The sequence below is a fragment of the Ruditapes philippinarum genome, unplaced genomic scaffold (genome assembly GCF_026571515.1).
Source record: "Ruditapes philippinarum isolate M1 unplaced genomic scaffold, ASM2657151v2 ctg2257_1_1_1_1, whole genome shotgun sequence".
Lineage (NCBI taxonomy): Eukaryota > Metazoa > Mollusca > Bivalvia > Venerida > Veneridae > Ruditapes > Ruditapes philippinarum.
Window position 1 is genome coordinate 31,334 of NW_026856139.1, and position 21,765 is coordinate 53,098.

Genomic DNA, 21,765 nt, shown 5'->3' on the forward strand with positions numbered 1-21,765 from the left:
TATGTCAACAGTCCTTCACAATTTTACATGCATTTCAACAGTCCTTTACAATTTTACAGGTATTTCAACAATACACACATTTTCTGTATCATTCTTACGTTATCCTTTATTTCATTGAAAATGTCGGCGATAAAATCTATGTCTTAAATCATTATTTATTTGTATAATCGATATGTGTTATTTGTATAATCGATATGTGTTAAATCACAGATGGAAGCTGATCAGTATAAATAAGTTTGTTCCCTTTAGTTTATCTTAATCAAATCTCTTATGGCACATAAGGAATATTCCTCTTTGCGCAAAAAGAAAACCATACAAAACTAGTCATTTTATACAGGTGAACAGTAATAATTCTTAAACGTCCATTGATGACTTCAATCACCAGAAAGATAATTGAGATTTTTTACATTGTTCAATAACTAACTAAAGTGCAAGTGTTTTGTCTTTATTTTTTATCACTTGATATAAAAATGTGGCAACATGTTTGTGGGAATATACTATAACGTTGTGTTAATTTGTGTTGGACCTACATTATAACTTTCTTAGACACAACACCCTTTGGAAGATAAATATTTTGATTATTGTTAAAGAGGTAAAATATAGTGGAAATCTTTACATTGGGAGAAATAATTTTGATGTAGTAACTTAGGGGTAATTGTTTTATAGAGGACCGCTCTGCAGCGGCTATTTGTATATTTTCTTTTTTTCTCTCTTTCTTTTTACAGAGAAATTGCACTTTTGCAAAGAGTGAGATATGGGTTTGTTAAAGAAAATATGGTAAACAAAATCAACAACAAAAGGTTTGCGTTCAATGAACGCAACCCCCACACGACCATGCAACAAGGACCAGTGGTCAGGAGCATGGGAGGACCCCAAACAAAACCAGGATAGGGCACAAGGCAGAGCACGGACATGATAATAACAAAATAATACATGATAGGAAATAATAGTAACCGATAAGGAAATCAAATACAATTCATTGAATAATAGAATCAAATACAATGCATTGAATAAAAGACCGACAAAGTTAAAGGGCATAGGGAAGGGGAAGCCATACATCAACTCATTGAAGGGGGTCTTTTTCATCTTTGTTATAGATTTTATAGGACTCTTTTTACTTGAGCTAGTAACTGGAAAATGGCATGTCTCCTCTCTTTGATAGAATTTGTGAGAAGCTACATGTACATTTGATCTTCATCGAGGTCTACAACTATTATTTTAAGAAACAAATCAATCCAATTAGAATACAAGAAAAGGCATAATATTGACTTTAATGACAGAATAACGTGAGCAATGTTTTAAACAAGTCGTCAACAAAGATACCGCAAGACAAAAAAAACTTCACCATTATAAATGTCTGTGTTTGCGAGCTATAACTTTGTATAATAAAATACAATTACATTGTTTCTATATTCCAATTATAATGATAAATGGCTTGCCAACATTGTCATATCATTGAAAACTGTGGTTTTATTTTTCTTTCAGGTGTATCACAATAAATCTCAATTACATGGCAGCAAGAAATTAATAGATCTATAGTGAGATTTGTTATTGACTTGTTAGTGACCAAAAACAAGTATTTTATTTTTCTGACAACGCATTGTCCATTACCAGACCTTGCTTTGGGTTAATTATGAGTATGAACTACAAATACCCGTAAAGTGCTAATTGTTTTATCTATTAAAAGTAAGATGTAGCTAATGATACCATTTTGTTTGTTTATTATATAATAAGCTACTGTGATATTTTTAAAACTATTAATATTATCATTTGCTGTATCATGGTCGCCTCTTAGCAGAATTAAGGTATTCTTAAGTTTACCACAGTCTTCTTATAAGAATACAGAAAAATTCTACAAAGGTACCAAACATATGTTTGTCACCAAAGAATTATATTCAACACTTTTTTTATCTATAATTCATTATGCAATGAAAGCAGACGTATGTATATTGGAATAAGTATAATTAAATCGTTTTATATTAGGTACTTTCTGTAATAAGGTGTACAATAACTATATTTTGTTATCTAAAATTGCAAATATGTAACATAAAATTATTCGTAAGAAGTACGTCAAAGCCGATGTCTTCATTTTTACCCAGATCGTTTGTACTTAATGCTATGATTCGTGTCTACCCAATAAGAACAGTATAGTAAATGCTACTGGCCAAAGGACTGCAGCTGTTTTTTACAAATACTTCCTCAAAATAGAAGATTGTTTGGACATTATTTTTGTAACTGCCCATAAACAATTGTAGGGAAATCAAGATGAATATTTGGTGTTGGTCAGCCAACAGTATACAGCTTGTTTATACTGCAAAGATGTAGACTGACTGCAGCATGGATGCGTTGGTTGACTTGGCTGAGAAAGGGTAGTCTTTTTAGCAAAAGTAGGGGAATAATTAAAAGATATAGAGATGGGCTATATCAGGCTGTCAGCAATGGTTAGAATGTTTGTTTGCTATTTGATAAAATTCATACCAAAGAACATACATATAAATACAATGTGATATTACAAATTAAAAAAGAAGAAGAAAAGTAACATTTATACAACATCATAGCTAAACCTACACCAAATTGTTTGTTTCGTTCGGGAACATTAATTCTGTTTGTAAGACATGGGAACATATTTTACTACACAGTGACGGACGTATTCTGTATGGTTTTCCTTTCCACATCATTCGTGTAATATGGAAATCATAGTACCAGTGTACTGAGAGTCAACCGTAGCTAATGTAATGCCAATGTAATTCCTACCTCACACGTACCTCACACGTAAGTTGGTCAATAACTAGATTATATCTGCAAACAGTATTGTCACATATGAGATAATATTGCTGTTAAAGGCAATCGTAATTCAAATCATGACTGCGCTAGCAAAGATATTGAGCTTTAGCACCGTGAGTAACGAACTCGCCGATAATGTAACGTACGGAAATCCCCGATAATTCAAATGCAAGGAAAGGTTCGCAGAGATTCCGCAGAAAAATCGATATCATCACCCGTTTTCACAGGTAAAAATAATAGTGTCGCTTACATCAACAAATGGTCACAGTGTCAACGGAGACGTATGATTACAGTTGGAAAAAACCCAGGGCGGATGCATACGGTGTTTTATCGGGGGACATTAGCTTATGAAGTGGTCATAAATGGCGGTTATCTAGCTATGGAGCAGTAAAATGTGCAGTTACAACTGGCAATAACTTGACAATTTATTGTTCAAGATATGAACATATGTGTGGTTATATAAATACGAACATTTTGAATTGTGGGAATTGGAAGCAAATACTGGTTTTCAAAGGTAATATTTTATCAATTTATTTCCGTATTGCGCTTTAAACATTGTTTTCGAGCGCATGCTCTGTTATCGTATATTACTTAATGTATTTAATACAAGCTAAATGGTTAAGAAATCGCACCTTTATAAAAAAAACTTTGAGTTTTAAAGAGAATGATTCTAATTTTATTAAATTATAAAAGATCTGATCAATACGGGTGTGTGTCTGCATAAAAAAACATTTGACTTACAGTGAGGAAGTGCTCTCAAGATATTAAAGTTTATTAAATGTATGGGGGTTCGTATTTTATTAAAATTCGGACAAAAATAAAAATATTAAAGCCATTATGAGTATATTGAAATATTCTTTATATCATTTATTCGAAACTGGGTTATATGTGACTTACGGACTTTTGGTATCAGTTTGCACTAGCCTTTAACTAAGTTGAATTTTACTTCACGAGGGCGCTCTCATGGTCATACAAAACTGTTAATCGCAAACTTTTGTAACGTGCTACTTCACATGTTATGTTTACATGTTATTTTGACATACTACATGTATGTTCACATGCTTTGTTGACACACTATATTAACATGCTATGTTTACATGCTTTTATGGTATACTATATTTACATAATATGTTTACATGCATTGTTGACTTACCATGCTTACATGCTTTGTATATCTGGCTTTGATTACATGTTATTTTATGTACTGTAGTATATTTTATCTTTGCTTGCTACATTTTCATGTTATATTTTCATGTTATATTTTCATGTTATATTTTCATGTTATCTTTACATTATATGTTCGTACCCATATATTCAGGGAATATACATAAACACATACAATAGTATCACTTATATCAACTTGCATATATATAAAAACACATAAAGAATGCAAGAAAAATAATTCTAAGATTAATTAATTAATTAATTAGCCATTAAGCTAAAAGCTTATTCCCGATGGGGTTTATTTACTGTAAAATTACCACAACTTATATAATAATAAATGAATTATTAAGAAGTTAAAATAAATGACAATTTTTACAAAATTGTTCAACAATCAACACACATTTTCGATATAATTAGACAAGTACATTGTACACAAGCAAACTGAAATGAATTCCGTATAAACTAATACATTATCAAATACAACATAAACATGTTACAAAACCATATCATAAGGTTAAATAAGCATATAGTGCTTTTTACACGCTACATTTACATGATATCATATTATCATGATGTCATGTTAACATGATGTCATATCAACATAATGCCATGTCTGAATGATGCTATTTTACATACTAACTATATTAGCAGGGAGAGTGAACAAATTTCGATTGAATTATTCCTCATGTTTCATATCTAAATATTACACTGGTAATGTCCAAAGATATTTAACATTTTTGAGTGGAAAAAAACACAGCCATTTAAGCTTACGTGGAACCAAAAGTATAAATAACCTTAAAATGTAAACAGTATTTCTATCAAAACAGGAGACCTTTTAGATATCACGTGAGCTGTGTTCTATTTGACGTCATCCAGTTAAAGTGTAGAATGAAGGTTTTGCACGCACGCTATGAATAAATACTATTTTCAGAATCACATTAATAAAACAACCTTGGGCTTACGAACTGATTTAAGTTTTGATAACTTATTGTTATTCATGAATCGAAACGGCTGCAGAACAAACATTTATTGAATTGACAATAAGACTAGTTGCAGTCACTGACAAATATTTCCGTGTGCGGCTTGCACTTTTAATTATTGAGACAAAGCTCTGTATCATTAAACGTCTGACAAATAGTTTCCTCGTGCAATATTAAAAATAGTAAGCACTTATAAATTGTTGATAGGATTCCGCAAATCAAGGTCTCTTAAATGCTTATTGATTGTGGATAGATTGTACGGGAGATAAAAACAATAAAACTTCCACGAATTATTATTTAATTTCAGCATTTTCATTATCAAAATCACTTGCATTTACAATTGAACGCTCCAAATTACAGAAAGACTAGTCGATTTTACAAATTTAGGTTTAAGTTGATAGCACTGGGCATAATCAAACAGATCATCTCGGCTATTATCAATAATAACCTGGTCCGAAGACTGACGGAAAAGACGAAAAGATGCGATTGTAGACATTATGAATACTGTTTTTATGAAGAAAATTTCGACTGCATGAAATGGTATTACACTGAAAATGAAAATAAATTACAAGCGCACTAATTACTAGTTCTTTAAATACATGTATAAATAGAGGAACTATAGAATAGAAATAATACTCAGTCGTTCCATAAATCTGTAACACACTCTACGGAATCAAAAAAACGACAGATAAGCGTGCAATAAATGAAATATTGTATTCAATTGGCCAATTTCCTTGATCCGAAATAATGGAAACTGCACGTATAAATAGCAGGAAATCTATTTGAATAAACAGGAAATCAAGAGAACTTGCAGGTATAAATGAAAAGGATATTAGATAATTAAGAGAACTGCGGCGTTGAATTGAATAATATATAAAATTAATCAAGAAAAGTAAAATATGAAATGCAATCTGAAGTACGTCAGTGATAGAAATTCAAGAGTATTTTAGAACAAAATGAATAAAAAATATCATGGTCCTAATAATGATGATGTTAGTAAAGTTAAAAATGTTTTATCTTTAAATGGATTTTCAAAGAGATATAGTTAATTATAAATTAATGTGGATATTTATTGCAGTTTAATACTTTGATATCTGCGGAAACTAATTTGACATACATTATATATCATTTATTATGTATTTTTGACGTCACGGTTACCGTAGTAATTTTATCTTACTGTTAATGAAAATGTAACCGAATAATTATATAGACTGAAATATCGGATTCAATGAAATTCTATGTGCAATTGAATTACATGATGATCAATATAACATCTAGATGCATTGAACAGATGTCATAAATTTTTAATTGTATTTATCCCGAGAGTGCAAATTGCAGATTATTCGTCCTTGAACACTTTCGTACTCGCTCAATCAAGCATTATTAAATAAGCTGCAAGATATGCGCAGTAATTTGTAACAGCTTCCGTTAAAGTGACATTATGTCCATCCAAGTATAAATTGTTAATGAACAGGTATCAATAAATAACTTAATAATTTGCCATAATTGTGTTAAATTAAAAAAAAAACAGTAATAAATTAACCACGTGACCAACAATTTTTTTTATAGATATCATTCAGATCTATGTCGTTTACATTCAGTTCTTAAAATAGTGGGACAGTCTTTGTATAGTTTATGTAGCTTTTATTGTATCATAAACATGTTTCATTATAAATTATTGGCCACTCACTATTATAATAGCCAGCATTTTGAGTTATATTACTATTGACAGACAATAATTGAGCATAATGTCACTTTAATAAAACGTGAAAGTAAATATTCCATATATATTTCATTTAGTATCATATAGTAGTAGCTACTTTCTTATGAACAAATATGGGCAGTTAACATGAATCTTAATTTATACAATAAATTTGCCCAGTTTTGAATTTTTAACGGTTTATTCAAAGTCAAACGAATTTAAATATAAAAAAAAACAAAAACAAAAATAAAAAAAACACAATTTCAACAAGTGTTCCACACACAATGAATTCATGCTAAACAAGTCATTATCACATTTGTATTCCAAAGTAAAAATGCATGCTAATTTAAATTGATTGAAGTGTATTGATTTTGAATCGAATTGCTTTGAATTTTTTAATAAGAATTTTTTTCAGTAGGTTTATTTATTAAAAGACAATGGTTGGGGAGTGGCGTGTTGTGCAATTCTGGAAAGTCAAGAATCGCTAAAACTGCCAGAAGCATACAGCCCGCGGCGTAACATTGTTTTACCAGAAAATGCCATTCGAATTATATGTACATGTTGCAATAGAAATGAGATGATGCTGTTGTGTAAATAATAACCAATAGGTGTACTTACTTTTTGTATTTCTCAAGTTTTACTCCAGTTATTTATTGTTCACCCCTTGCCTGATTTTCAAGTATCGTCTTTTTTCAATTTCATTTCTCAGTTATTTTAGTTTTTTGCCTATGTTTTAAGCTTTCGCCTATGCTTTAAGTTTTCGCCTATGTTTCAAGTTTTCGCCTATGTTTTAAGTTTTCGCATATGTTTAAAGTTTTTGCCTATGTTTTTAAGTTTTCGCCTATGTTTTTCAAAGTACATTTTTTATCACAACATTCCATAGAATTTTAATTCTGCTGACCAAGCTTTACTTGAAATTGTAGCTGTAGAAAAAATTATAGATTTTGGTTTTTAATTATGTAGAGCCAGCTTTATCCGGAGTTTACTAGCTTTGTTTATACAAAAATCCAAAATTAAAACAAGTCTAATGATTACATACGGACTGAATTTCATAGAAAAAATAACCTTCAAAACAATAACTCTGTAATTATTTTCTGGAAAATGACTATTAAATGACTTCCTTCACGCTAATTGTTTTGTCTGTTTTTTTCATTCACTTGTAGAAATCGTGTCAGGGTAACAGGGGTCTCTATAATGATAATAAACACTTTATTTAACGAAGGTAGCTTATTAAGACAATACATCAAAGCATTAGAGACAACACATATAATGCAAAATCTATTTTTTAACAAGGCCTTTAATAAAATAAACATAAACACAACATTCAGTAAATCTTAATCAACAAAGAAGACAGACATAATATTAAAGTATAGTATAGGTATATTTTCTACAATTCATCTTTAGATAATATTTGATGTTTAAAATGTACAAAGAGAAATTTTGAATCTGATTTAGAATGCTCCTTTGTAAGGGAAATACTTGAACATACTGCATTTGTAGGAGATACTATTTCATATATATCGCACACACATGTAAGCACATACTTAAGTGAATCCTTCAAGCAATAAGTTTCAAATAAATTGTCATAGTATTTGTTTTGTAAAGGCACTTAAGATGTGTCTATATAGGGAGCTATTAATATTTAAGGTCATATCAGTCATTATGCGATTAGTGCAGCATTTAATTATACTTAAAGGCACACTATGCCTCATAAACGAACACATTTCTACTTCTTTAGAAAGGGCAAACGTGAGTTCTTCAACACTTAAATAATGGTTTTAGAGCATGTTAGATGCTTATTACCTGAAGAAAGTAGCGGTAAATGAGAAATTATTTATCATAAAAGTAGCAAAATTTTAACAAAATACTAAATCGCTGTTACTAGACTTTTAGCTAAAGAGCAACAGAAGAAAAGGTAAGGTCAGGTAATTGGCCAGTCAGTATCGTTTTGGAATTTATAAAAGTTCACCAGAAATAAAAACCTTTATACAATTAAAAATAAAAACATTTCTAGGGCATGTCGGCCTTTAAATATTAGGTGATTAAGTATGAAAATAAGTGTATCACCCGCTGTTGACCATAGTTATTAATTATTGACAGTTTTTTTTAACACTTTTGATAATTGAATGGATATCGACTGGCATCATTCACGTACCTTGATATTTCTGATTAAGTTAGATAAAATCATTTCCCATTAGGTTCGTAGATATTGACATTACCGTACCTGATGCATTCATCTGAAAGCGATCATGCGTCTTCCGTGTCACCCAGGCGCATTATATGGAAAATTAAATGCGGGATTATACGAAACAAGAAGTATCTTTAAGAAAAGATACTCGGCCGAAGTAAAACTGCTTAACTTGATTATGTAAATTCGTAGTGTTCCGTGCAAAGACAAATATAAATGTTAGCATACCTTCAATAACAAGGGCATAACAATTTTTGTAGGGTTATTAATCTTGGAACACTTTAAGATGTAAGTGTTTCTAAACAAGCCTGTCCTGTTTCTGTAAGTGAACTAAATTTCTAACATTCTGGTATTATTCTCGTTATTTTGGACAACTTTTAAAACTCAGACCTTGTGTTAAATAAACTCAGAAAGTTGTTACGTAAAATAAACCGTTCACTAGAAAATGTAATAAGGTCTGAATGCAAGAAGTATTGTTAAACAGAACTTAAATATCTGAGCAATCTAACTAGAAAGTTAAAGAACTATCCTGTACATTTTATTTAGAACTAGTCTTTACATTTTATTTTATAATGGCAAAAACAATTTTAGTTTAGAACTGTCTTAGAAAGACAAGAACTATCCTTTACATTTTATTTAAATGGCCAATGAGATTTCTAGATTTCATTTTGTAATTTCAAAATGACCAATGGAAACTCTTCTTATATTCAGTTGTTCCTTGTAAATTTGTCAGGAAGTCAAACTGAAAACAACCTGCCTTCGGCCGAAAAAAAAATTCTTAAAAAGTTTTATTAGTCTAGCTTATGTTTTTTAAGATTTGAAATTAATTTTTATCATCAATATTCAACGAAGTGTGAAAAATAAGTTTTCCTCTACCAAACATTTTCACAGTATTTATTGAAATTGATACTGAAGTAAATGAATATTGAAAGTCTATTATTATATATAGATTTAATCTTTTCGTTTGGAATAATACTTATGGCTTTTCATGAGCTGTTATTTTTATGAAAAGAGTTCTGGGAAATTTTATCAATTAAAAGAGCGTCTGGCGTAAAGAACAGTTTTAGCCCGGGCTCGAAGTTTTAAAAACTTTTTTAAATTAGTTCATTTTCAAATCTCAGGATTTTCATTGGTCGATGTACTTTCTTAACATCTTTCTGTCCTACCAAATACTGTAGATCTATAGGTTTGAGCATAGAAAATATCTTCATACATATAACCTTTGACCCTGCACGAGTTTCGTAGGAATGTATATCTCTAATGAAACGAATGTCTGCTAAGTTTATCACCCGTGTGTTATAATTATAAAGAAATAGTTATTTGTATTACATAGAAACAAAGGATTTTAAGTGATTAAATATCTCTTAAGATTTTTTGACATGTTATATAGTTATAACTGTCTACGCTCGGTCATATAACATTTATATAACCGCATATCGGCTTTCTTCGTTTAAAAATGAGAATATGTTATACTCGTATGTATATAAGCAACATAGCCATCGCGATTATCCAATACAATTTGACGTTACAAACGGAGAAGTATACATCTTGATAATAATAATAATACACGTCAAGTTTCATTGGATGATACAGACGTTGATATAATATTTATGTTATTCACATTGCTACTGTAAATTTGCGAACAATTTTTCATTTTTCCCCACATAAAGAAATCGTGCTTTAATGCTGTATTATGATACAATGTAGAAATATACAAAAAATAATAAAAAATAACAACAAACAAATCAATACAATACAGAACTATGGGATATTTTATTCATACAAATCAATGCATCACATATACTGACAAAACTCCATTAATCAATTATATATTTATATCTGCTCAATGAATTACTTCTGCAAATGAATAATGAAGCAAACAAAGGTTGAGCGGAGAACAAATTATAACTTCGCTTTTAATCGAGTTTTGTTTGACAAAATATTTACTTAGTAATAATATAATATAAAATATAACCTTTAATACTTGGTCATAAAATCTGTCAAAGTATTTATGACTAAACATATAACTTACGTTTCTATTCCAAGCAAATAAAAAAGTTAAGTCTTAATTTGATACATGACTAAAATATCTCTGCAAATTCTTCTGATGTTCGTTTTTCAATACATGTATACAGATATGTCTTGAAACTTTGATAAGACTAAGGACAATTAATGAAGTATTATAGTAAATGTTCTTCGCCTTTGAAAATTTTAATTTTTAACTGAAGTTTGCATATAGATATCGTCTTTGCTTTCCTTCATTTTCTTTTATCCATTTAACCCAAACAGATTGAAAAATGAATTAAATGGCTTTCACTTTTATTCAATCTCTTTCTTGCATAAGTCAAATTGAATTAGAAATCTTAGCATTTCATCATTTATCAAATGACTTTAAACATGACACACAAATAAGCATGCTTACATGTGGGGAAGCTATCCAGCTAGTTTACTGTGCACAAAATGGCCAACCGAGGTATTTTGCAGAAAAGTTGAAAAATTACTTTTACATTGGTGGTGGTATTACTTAAAAACAACTGTTTTAGTTTTTGGACGATACTCCCATTGTATTAAAAACATAATTGTGTGATCTTGCATTAGATATTATTTCTTAATATAGAATCTACTTGTTACAATGTCTAGGGAAGCGTTTTAAAATGAGTCTGTTGTTGCTAAAAAAAGAAAAGGAAAACAAAAAACACGCTCAAAACCCGAAAAAAACTACCTCAGGATTGGCCCTTTTATATACAACATGTAATACTTTTCTAATGCATATCTTAAATTAAAAAAAAACTAATATAAGCAGTAACTTTCAAAGAACGTATTCATAATTCATATTCTAAATGAATGCTAAGTTTAAACGACGAGTGGACGTCTATAAGTGTTATAAAACCTCGTAACGGTGTTATATAGTTTCTATGCTTCAAACAACTTTTTATCTATCAATAACCTGTGTATTTTATTCAAGAAAAGTGTGAGAACAGTATAATATATGTTCTCGAGGAAAATGATGTTTTAGAAACCATATACAGATATACGGTTTCTGAAAACAGGAAAATGACCTCTATTATATGAAATAATGTAACATCCTAGACTTAGTGAAGAAGATCAATAATATAATCCAGGGATATCAGTATAATCCCTCTTTATTTTGTTACCATAACGACGATTCTTATTTCAATAAAGCCTGTAAAACACTTTCTGATAATTCCAATATTTACCTGTAAAAATACGTGGGGAGAAGCCTCGATGGACGGAAATTGAAGAAAACAATGTCGTCTGCAAAATGTGGATCATGGACAAGAACAATGTCACCTGAAATTTGGCACCTTTATTGCTAAAAAGTCTGGTTTAGTTGTTCACCTTGTTACTGATTTTTTATTAGATAATTATTTATAAGAATATCTTATTGAATATCTTATTGAATATCTTAAGATTATTGGAACTTTTTGATACATCTCTTTTTTATTTTAAAAATTCAGTCTTGCTATCTTTATGAAGGCGTCCTTTGGTTCTGAAGTTGACAGTAAAGTGAAGAGAGAAATTATTGATTCCCATTTGTTCACAATAAACATACAATGAACTGATTAGTGACATAACATTGTGCTGACATCGAATAAGGCTAATAAAAGTGCTACAGTAAAAAATGATTGTTTGCGCAAAGTGAATATAGTGGTGTACCAAACCGCCGCCCTTTAATTGATTTATTTATTTTGGGAATTGAGGTGATGACAACTCATGCATTCCATTCCTGATTCCTGATAATAATGCAATTACATGTATATGGTCATAAATAAAAGCACTTGTATCTTATAGTTCTAATTTTTGTTCATAGTATTTTGGTATCGTGTATTTAACTTTGCTGTTTTTGTTATGATGGTATGGGGGCTTTGAATTAGCTAAGATGTAGTTACTTAAATAAGTGGATGGGTCTACAACATCCACATTGTCCATAAGTATCTAAAATAACGACAAAATAATAGAAATGTGTCATTTAGATATTCTTATAAAATACCTCATGAACAAAAATACTGATAGAGTTCTAAGTGTTTTAGTATGAACATTTATATGATGAATAACAATGTTTTGTTCTAGAACATTTGATGATCTGCTGTAAATATCGAATCATATATCTCACACTTATCAACAACATCCATAAATATTTATTTCCTGGTTTCATGATGCTAAATACTATAAACATAATTATCACTATTATATAACTTCCATTATGGACCAGTTAATTTTGAATTGAGAAACCAACCGTCCAGAGACTGACTTTTTCACCAGTCGAATTAAAGAGAGGTCAGTTTGAAACTCGAAATTTGGTTTTAACGTGTAACATATCTTCAAGTTCTGTCAAAATTCTAATTGTTTTCTGTTTTTAATTGCAGATGATCGAGAATGTCCAGTGCGAAGAGATGCGAACCATTTTCTGGTCCAACTAATGGTCCCTTTTACAGCCGCTACACTGAACATAAAGTTGTCTTCAACTTCCATGCCCCAACACCACCGTCACCACATAGACCTTTGTCGGCAGATAACCCGTCTTCTTCTTCTCCTTTGACATTGAAAAATAATGACACTCAAAGTTTACGACAAGCTACAAAAGAATTAGGCAGTCCCTCATCTCATAGAAAACTTTGTGAGCAAAGAAGTTACTCTGCTGGTGAATCACCACTCGATTTTTCATACCCTGTGTCACGTGACAATTCCTCTGACGGACTATTTTCGTCATACTCTAACAGTCCTACAGAGTTCCGTGCAATATCTCCAAAACCATTACTTTACGACAGTCCGCTATCAGTTTTTCGTAGCGGTTCAATAGATAGTAGTTACATATCGTCACCAAGAAGTGGTAGTTCTGTGGACTCGGCAAAAGATCGGAGATTTGCATTCTCTGAGAAAAACTCTGTAATAAATAATCAAAAACCAAAGTCCAAGTTTGCAAACGTTATCAATAAACACTCGGTATCAATTTTTGCAGCTGCTGCTTTCAAAGGTGCGCATGAAAAACTGCGGACAAAGAAACTGACAGTTTCTTGTCCAGAGTTAGTGCAAGAAAGAAAATCCTCAGCACCTCCAGTAAAAGTTAACAACAGTGTCTCCGCTCTGGATAGCCTAGCTAAGAAAGAGTCTGATCAGCAATCAAAAAGCAAAAATCTTAAAGTTCCAGATATTTTTACCACATCTTTTACACATTCATTATCAACCGAGACAAAACCTACTTTACAAAAATCGTCTCTAAGTTTACAAGAGTACCCATCATCCTTGAAAAGCGGCGAGAAAACCCATTTTCAGCGTGCACTTTCGCTTACAAAAACAAATCAAGACGATTTAAAAATAAGAAGTCTGATATCACCAAATATGTACCGTGACGACCAGATTTCTCAGGTTACAGAGTATATGTTTGTAGGCAGTATAGAAGCTGCGTATAATGAGAGAAGACTTTGTCGTTTAGATATTGAGTCCTTGGTGGACATAAGCAATCTGAATGAAATGCAGGTCCCACCACAGAAGAAACTTGTCTGTCCTTGCCTGTGTCAGATTGAGTTTAAACATTTTCGCTCTAGGTTGATCATTGCTGTGCCTGACGAAGAGAACGACGGTATTGATCAGTATTTTGAGGAAGTGAATAAATTCATTGAAGGAGCTAGGCGGTGCTCTAAAAAGGTCCTTATATACAGCTACGAAGGGAAGTCGAGAGCGGCTCTATTTGCTGTTCAATATCTGATGTCATATGAGGGGCTGTTATTACGTCAGGCTTACAACATGGTTAAAAAACAAAGACCTCAAGTGTCGTTAAACCCTTCGTTTCAGAAAGCGCTAGAGAGACTTGAAAAGACGTTGTTTCCGGATGAGAAACATTCAGTAAATATTTGCAATGAGTATTTGAACGTGGCTGACCCCCAGGCTATCAAATGCGCCTGGATAGATTGCTAGTATATAAAACATGGCAATCAGTTGACTGATTTTGTTGCCTTCATTGTACATGAAGAACGATCAATTTTGGTGAATTATATTTAGTAATGCTTAATGAGGATGGATATAAAATTGAGGATACAATGGCGGTCAAGGGACGACAAAAATGTGTTTTAATGTTAAAGATAGTATCTTAATGACACTTTTGTAAGAAGTTCCAAGGTGCTTCACTTAAGTGCAATCTATTTACGTGTTTATGTTTTTTCTATAAATAGACACTTCTGAGTTTCTTCATTACGTTGTGTGTGAAACTCTCACACGGACAATAAAGAGTGAACATGTATGTTAGTGAAAAAGACTTGAAACGATGCTAAATGAAGAATCAATCTGTACAGTATAATAAAGTGCATTGAAAAGCAAAAAACATTCAATCATGTTGAACTTTTAATCAATTTTGTATGATAATCAGATTGTTTTCTCTAAATTGCTGTTGAGAATTCTGTGTTCATTAACATGGATTACAAATAAAAGACACTAACTGATGTTTTTTTCCAACTTGTGATAATGTTATTTATATAAGTATACTTAAAAGCAGTCAAGCTTGATCAAATTGTCCTTTGCATTTTACATTATATTTGAACAGGAAAACGAGGTTAATGGCTTGAACAAAGAAAAAGGTTTTATTTTTAGATTATTACACTAAAGGAACTCCACGGAGGTCCAAAGACCAAAAAAGATAAGCCTAAGATAATTCAGAAATGAATTCAAAACCGTATTTTTGTGACATTATTTTCCTGATATTAGTGAAAAGCATTGCCTTTTTGTGTCATTTATCACAGTTAGAATAATTATTCTGGAAAAAACGAATTGAGCGAATGATTTGAAATTTTGCACACAAATTATTGGTCTACCTACATCAAATTGAACGTTTATCTTGGAAAATTATTTCCAGTCCCGGCATGACAAAAACTTCAGTGGAGTCCCTTTACTGACTTTGTCCATCTTTAAATTGCTTTAAGTCTTACATCTTAAGTCAATGTAGCCCTCTTTTGTCGGCTCAGTAAGTCTAAGTGTAAATCTGAAAGAGTAAGTGCTGCGTTGCTTTTTACTGTTTCGTTGTTATGTTGTCTTTAGAATAAGAAGATTAATTACACTTGTCAGGTGGCGATGTAAAACATTGTAGCATCCATTAAAATGCCATAAAATATGTGATACCTACAATGCAATATTAAAGGAACTCCACTCAGGTCTAAAGGCATAAAAACACAAAATTTTTAAATGTTACAAATATCAACTGAAACACTAAAAATGGAGAGGAAAAAATTTGCATAGGATAACAAAGATATATATACTCAGAATTAAACTGAAAATCAATCTTATATGCGATTATTAGCCGATTTTAGAGAAAAGTGTTGCAACACTTTCATTTTTTGGGCTATTTTTCACAATAAAATCATTATTCTGGAAATATAGGATGAGGGAATAAGCTTAAAATTTGCTAAAATTTGCCCACAAGTTATTGCATAAGACCTAAATCAACTGGAATATAAAACTCAAAAAAATATTTTCAGCCCCGTCATGTCAAAAAACCTGTCATGTCAAATCCCTTTAAATAATAAATTGCGGTCGTATTTTGACCCGAATATATAATGTTAACACAGCGTTCAGTAGAAAGTAGAGAAATTAGCAACTAATTCATACCAGATCTGACTTTGTACAAATTAGAACATACTTTTATCGAAAAAGATGACACTATTTATCGGGAAAAATCTGTTACATAAAACTGTTTTTCGCTGCTATTATCTTTATATTGTCACGTCACATGATACATGTAAGTTCTGTCATTACTTTAAAGATTAATTATGCTCAAATTTGATGCTTGAACATATTGATAATTGCTACACAGTCTCTTTGTAAATATACAAATCAACATGTTTTGACTTCAATTAAATTACATATGCTATGTTTTAAACTCTATACGCTATAGGTGGTCAGAATTTGAGTATATAGTGTAATTAAAAAAAAAACTGGCAGCTTTTTAAGAAACGATCAACGTTACTTGATCCGTAATAGTGAATGCAGCTTCTCGTACATATATAGTTTGTACATTCTTTTATTCCAATTAAACATAAGAATTTCATGGATTTCAATACATTTCTGCGACAAAAATATTTTACCCAAATATGAGCAAAGTATATATTTAATTGATCAGAGGAATAATCTAAAATAAGTGCATCCACACTAAATCATTTTGCATTATTCCGATCCATTTCGTTCTAATCCTTTCCGTTCCGTTCAAAAATGCTGTTTCACGCGGGTTCTTTTTTTATAAAGCAAGAAGTAAATACTAGCTTTGTAATCAAAAGTACCTTTTCATTCTATGAATATTGTTACAGCAAATGTGTTTTATTTTCGACTGCTGTTAATTTATAACTATCTTCACAATGCTCAAATAGATATATATATTTATCTATAATGTACCTTAAAATAGCTGATATTACTTTTTTATTGTTTTAATATTGAAGATTTTATGCATCGTATCTGGAACGTCAGCTTACTGGTAATTAAAGGCCCATTATGCCAAGAAATGCTTTTATTTCTATTTTACTAAAGCTATTTATTTTTGGTGTCCTGATATATTTTCCCAAATATTACTCATTGGCCAATTTAATTAAGCCTTCTTCCGCTTCTTTTGCTTTTTGGTACCTAGTACAGTCATAGTGATTTAGTACTTTCTGTGGAAGTCAAAATATTACTTTATTTACATTTTGATTCTTTTATTAAAAATAATACCACATTTATCGCTGTTTTGCCCTTGCGATAAGCATAAAATATACTTTCAAACAAGTATTCAAACATCATAAACAATGTTTGCAATTCCATGGAAGCAAAAAAAAAATCGTTTCTGAGACATGATGTGCCTTTAAATAAAGGTAATTGATAAACTATAGTATATCTTATGAGTGCGACAATACAAAATAAATTCTAGATGATATTTCAAATCGATATTTAAAACATCATCTCGTCAGTTTATTCAGTCTTGAATTACATTTTCAAGTCATTGTGTAAATAAAAAATCACATTGAATGATATCTTAATGCCAATAGAGAAATGCGCAAATACTATGGCAACACGGTGAATACTATGAAAACAAGTCATTGTGTAAATATAGTTTGCATGCGATGAGATTAGATTCCTAATGCGATGACATAATCCGGTAAGATACTGTTTGAATGCGATGAGACATGATTTGAATGCGGTGAGAGATACATTTAGTTTGAATGCGGTAAAATATATACTGTTTGAATGCGATGAAATATAGTTTAAATGAGGTATGAGATATGGTAAGAACGCGGTGTCATATTCTGAATGCAGTGAGATATGGTCAGAATGCGGTAAGATATAGTTTGAATGCGGTGAGATACCCTCATGTACAGCCTCAATCAAACCGAGTCTGCAATTTTCATGTACTTTTGTTGTGATTAATGCTTCCAGATTTTTATACAGTAAAATGCAGTGAAATATGGTTTGCATGCGATGAGATGAAAGTCCTAATGCGGTGACATAACAATGGATCCTAATACGGTAATATATGTATATTGTTTGAATGCGATGAAACATGATTTGAATGCGGCCAAATAGGATAAGAACGCGGTGCGACATGGTCAGAATGCGGTAAGAAGTAGTTTGAATGCGATGAGATATGTTAAAACCGCGGTGTTATATTCTGAATGCAGTGAGATATAGTCAGAATGCGGTAAGATAAAGTTTCAATGCGGTGAGATATTGTCCAATTGCGGAAAGATATAGTTTGAATGCGGTGAGATATGGTCAGAATGTAGTAAGATATAGTTTGAATGCGATGTTATATTCTGAATGCGGTCAGATAGGTTAGAATGCGGTAAGATGTATTCAGAATGTGGTAAGATATAGTTTGAATGTGGTGAGATATGGTCAGAATGCGGTAAGATATAGTTTGAATGCGGTAAGATATAGTCAGAATGCGGTAAGATATAGTCAGAATGCGGTGTTATATCCCGAATGCGGTGAGATATGGTCAGAATGCGATAAGATATAGTTTAAATGCAGCGAGATATAGCCTGAATATATTTATGATATATGTTAGGAATGCGGAAATGGCTTCTGTTGATCAAGCTCTCGACTGCTTGTTGATTTTCTCTGTATCACAGAGATGACATGTATTGATGGCCTGAGATCAATACATTATCAATTATAGTTAATGTTCAAATATCTCTATAGCAACATGATAATGGGAGATTGGTTTTTTTTCGTCTAATGTAGTCTATATATTTTTATTTCACAATTAATGGAAATAATAACTTTTCCCATTCTTTGTGTTGGTTTATTTTGTACTATTACATTGTAACAATCGGAACATCTCGGCTATTATTCATAATTATTATTTTTCCGAAGTTTGATGAAATTGCCGAGAAGCTGCGATTGAGAATGTTATAACGAAAATGTTATCTTGATTTCATACAGATATATGAAAGGTGACACAATTTTAGATTAAGGTTTTTCTGAATATTTACCCGTGCACTTTTGAAATAATTTTTACATTTTTAGATGTTTTATGTAAGACTGCAATTAATTTACAAACGTCTTTACAATGCTCAAATATATATTTATCTATCTAATAGTTAACCTAAAAATAGTTGATATTAATTTTTTATAATCAAGACTTTATGCGTTGTATCTGGAACATAAACATGCAATCAATGTTCTATTTAAAATACAGTACCTAAAATACAGTCTTATAGTTCTTTGACGTGAACATTTATTTACGAAAGCCTAATAGTGTCAAATAAAATAAAAAAAATAAAAATGCAAAGGCGTTATAACGCGAATAAAGGCGTAATAACGCGAAAAAAGGCGTTATAACGCGAATCAAAAGGCGTAGTAACGCCTTTATTCGCGTTATAACGCGAATCAAAAGGCGTAATAACGCGAATCAAAAGGCGTAATAACGCGAATAAAGGCGTTATAACGCGAATCAAAAGGCGTAGTAACGCCTTTATTCGCGTTATCAAAATGCGTACTAATGCGAAAAAAGGCGTAATAACGCGAATCAAAAGGCGTTATAACGCGAATCAAAAGGCGTTATAACGCGAATCAAAAGGCGTAGTAACGCCTTTATTCGCGTCGGTATAACGCAAATCAAAAGGCGTAATAACGCGAATAAAGGCGTTATAACGCGAATAAAAGGCGTAATTACACGAATAAAGGCGTAATAACGCGAATCAAAAGGCGTAATAACGCGAATAAAGGCGTAATAACGCAAATCAAAAGGCGTAGTAACGCGAATAAAGGCGTAGTAACGCGAACCAAAAGGACGTAATAACGCAAATTAAAACGCATTATAATGCCAATTTAATACCGTATTTATACTAATCAAATTGCCTAGTAACCCGAGAAAGGAAGACCAATATTGATCTGAATTTATTGCTCAAGATATAAACTCGTATAGAATAATACAATATACATATACAATAACTATCATTCCATTTGCACAGTAATAATGCAAACTATTTGTAATAACCTAATGAAGACTCTTTAATATTTGCCAATATAAGATGACTTGGTGTCTTATAGGTCCATTGGACTGGATTTAAATTAAGTTACTCTGAATTCACATGTATCACATCATTGATTTTAAACACGTCATTATAGTAAATGAATTTCTTTTCTTATCTTTTCTTTTCTTTTCTTATATCTTATCTTATCTTATATGTGCGTCATATGTTCAATTATCTACGGATGTTCCTTGCATAATTACTTAATAACCTGAATGTCGTTCCATATTACGCCATAGGTAATAGGCTATAGGTAACAAGATTTTGAAAAAAAACGTCAGGTATAAGTTAATCACATTAGGGTGAAAGTATATCTTAATTATTGATAGGTATGCTTAGAAGGGTGAAAGTGTTTCTGTTAAGTTACAATTATAGGAGACATTGTCTTCTTTGTCCTTGCAGAAAAGTATCTAAAGTTGGGTGATAGTAACCTCTAATCCGACGAAAGCATTTCCTAATAAAAGATTTAAAAACATCAAACTGTGGTCTTAGGACGTATCCGTACAGAATTGAAAATAAAACGTACATCTTGATCAATTCATTTAGATCAACATTGTTCTTCCTTTCTTACATGACTAGGCCATTGTTTGGAATTTATATGGTATAAAATTAGCGTTATAACGCCCTTTGTTTTGCGTTATTACGCCTTTTGTTTCGCGTTATTACGCCTTTTGATTCGCGTTATAACGCCTTTATTCGCGTTATTACGCCTTTTGATTCGCGTTATTACGCCTTTTGTTTCGCGTTATAACGCAAATAAAGGCGTTAAAACACGAATTGAAACGCGTTATAACGCGAATTAAAAGGCATAATAACGCGAATAAAGGCGTTATTACGAGAATTGAAAGGCGTAATAACGCCTTTATTCGCGTAATAACGCAAAACAATAGGCGTAATTACGCGAATCAAAAGGCGTTATAACGCGAATAAAAGCGTTATAACGCGAATCAAAAGGCGTAATAACGCGAACCAAAAATGCGTAATAACGCAAAACAAAAGGCGTTATAACGCTAATTTAATACCATATAAATTCCAAACAGTGGCCTAGTAATGTATGGAAGGAAGAACAATGTTGATTTAAATGAATTGATCTAGATGTGCGTTTTATTATATGCTCGAAAGAATTTCGGGCATATTATGTTAAACCCCCTGGCGTCCGTCCGTCCGAGCAAACATTTTGGTTTTAGGGGCTATATAACAGTAAAGAGAACAAAAGAAAACAATAGGTTCATTCCGTGATGAAAGGGTTTATGGGCTAGTAGCCCTTAAGAAAACAAAGAAAATAACAAAGAAAATAACCCCTAAACCCAAAATGTTGGAACGTCCGTCCGTCCGTCCGTCTGTCGGTCCGTCCGTTGGCAATTTGTTTTCCGGAGCATAACTTAAGTTCCATTTGGCCCACAATATTCACACTTCATAGGGGGATTGTTATTTGAA

General features: G+C 31.5%; 1 protein-coding gene across 1 annotated transcript; it reads left to right on the top strand.

Annotated features, from left to right (window-relative positions):
* The first annotated feature begins 2,958 nt into the window (after positions 1 to 2,958).
* LOC132745560 (uncharacterized) lies at positions 2,959 to 15,276 on the top strand. The gene is made up of 2 exons (XM_060734508.1): positions 2,959 to 3,298; positions 13,207 to 15,276. Exon 2 carries the CDS (start codon positions 13,217 to 13,219, stop codon positions 14,753 to 14,755), a length of 1,539 nt encoding a protein of 512 aa, XP_060590491.1. The 5' UTR covers positions 2,959 to 3,298; positions 13,207 to 13,216; the 3' UTR covers positions 14,756 to 15,276.
* The last annotated feature ends 6,489 nt before the right edge of the window (positions 15,277 to 21,765 follow it).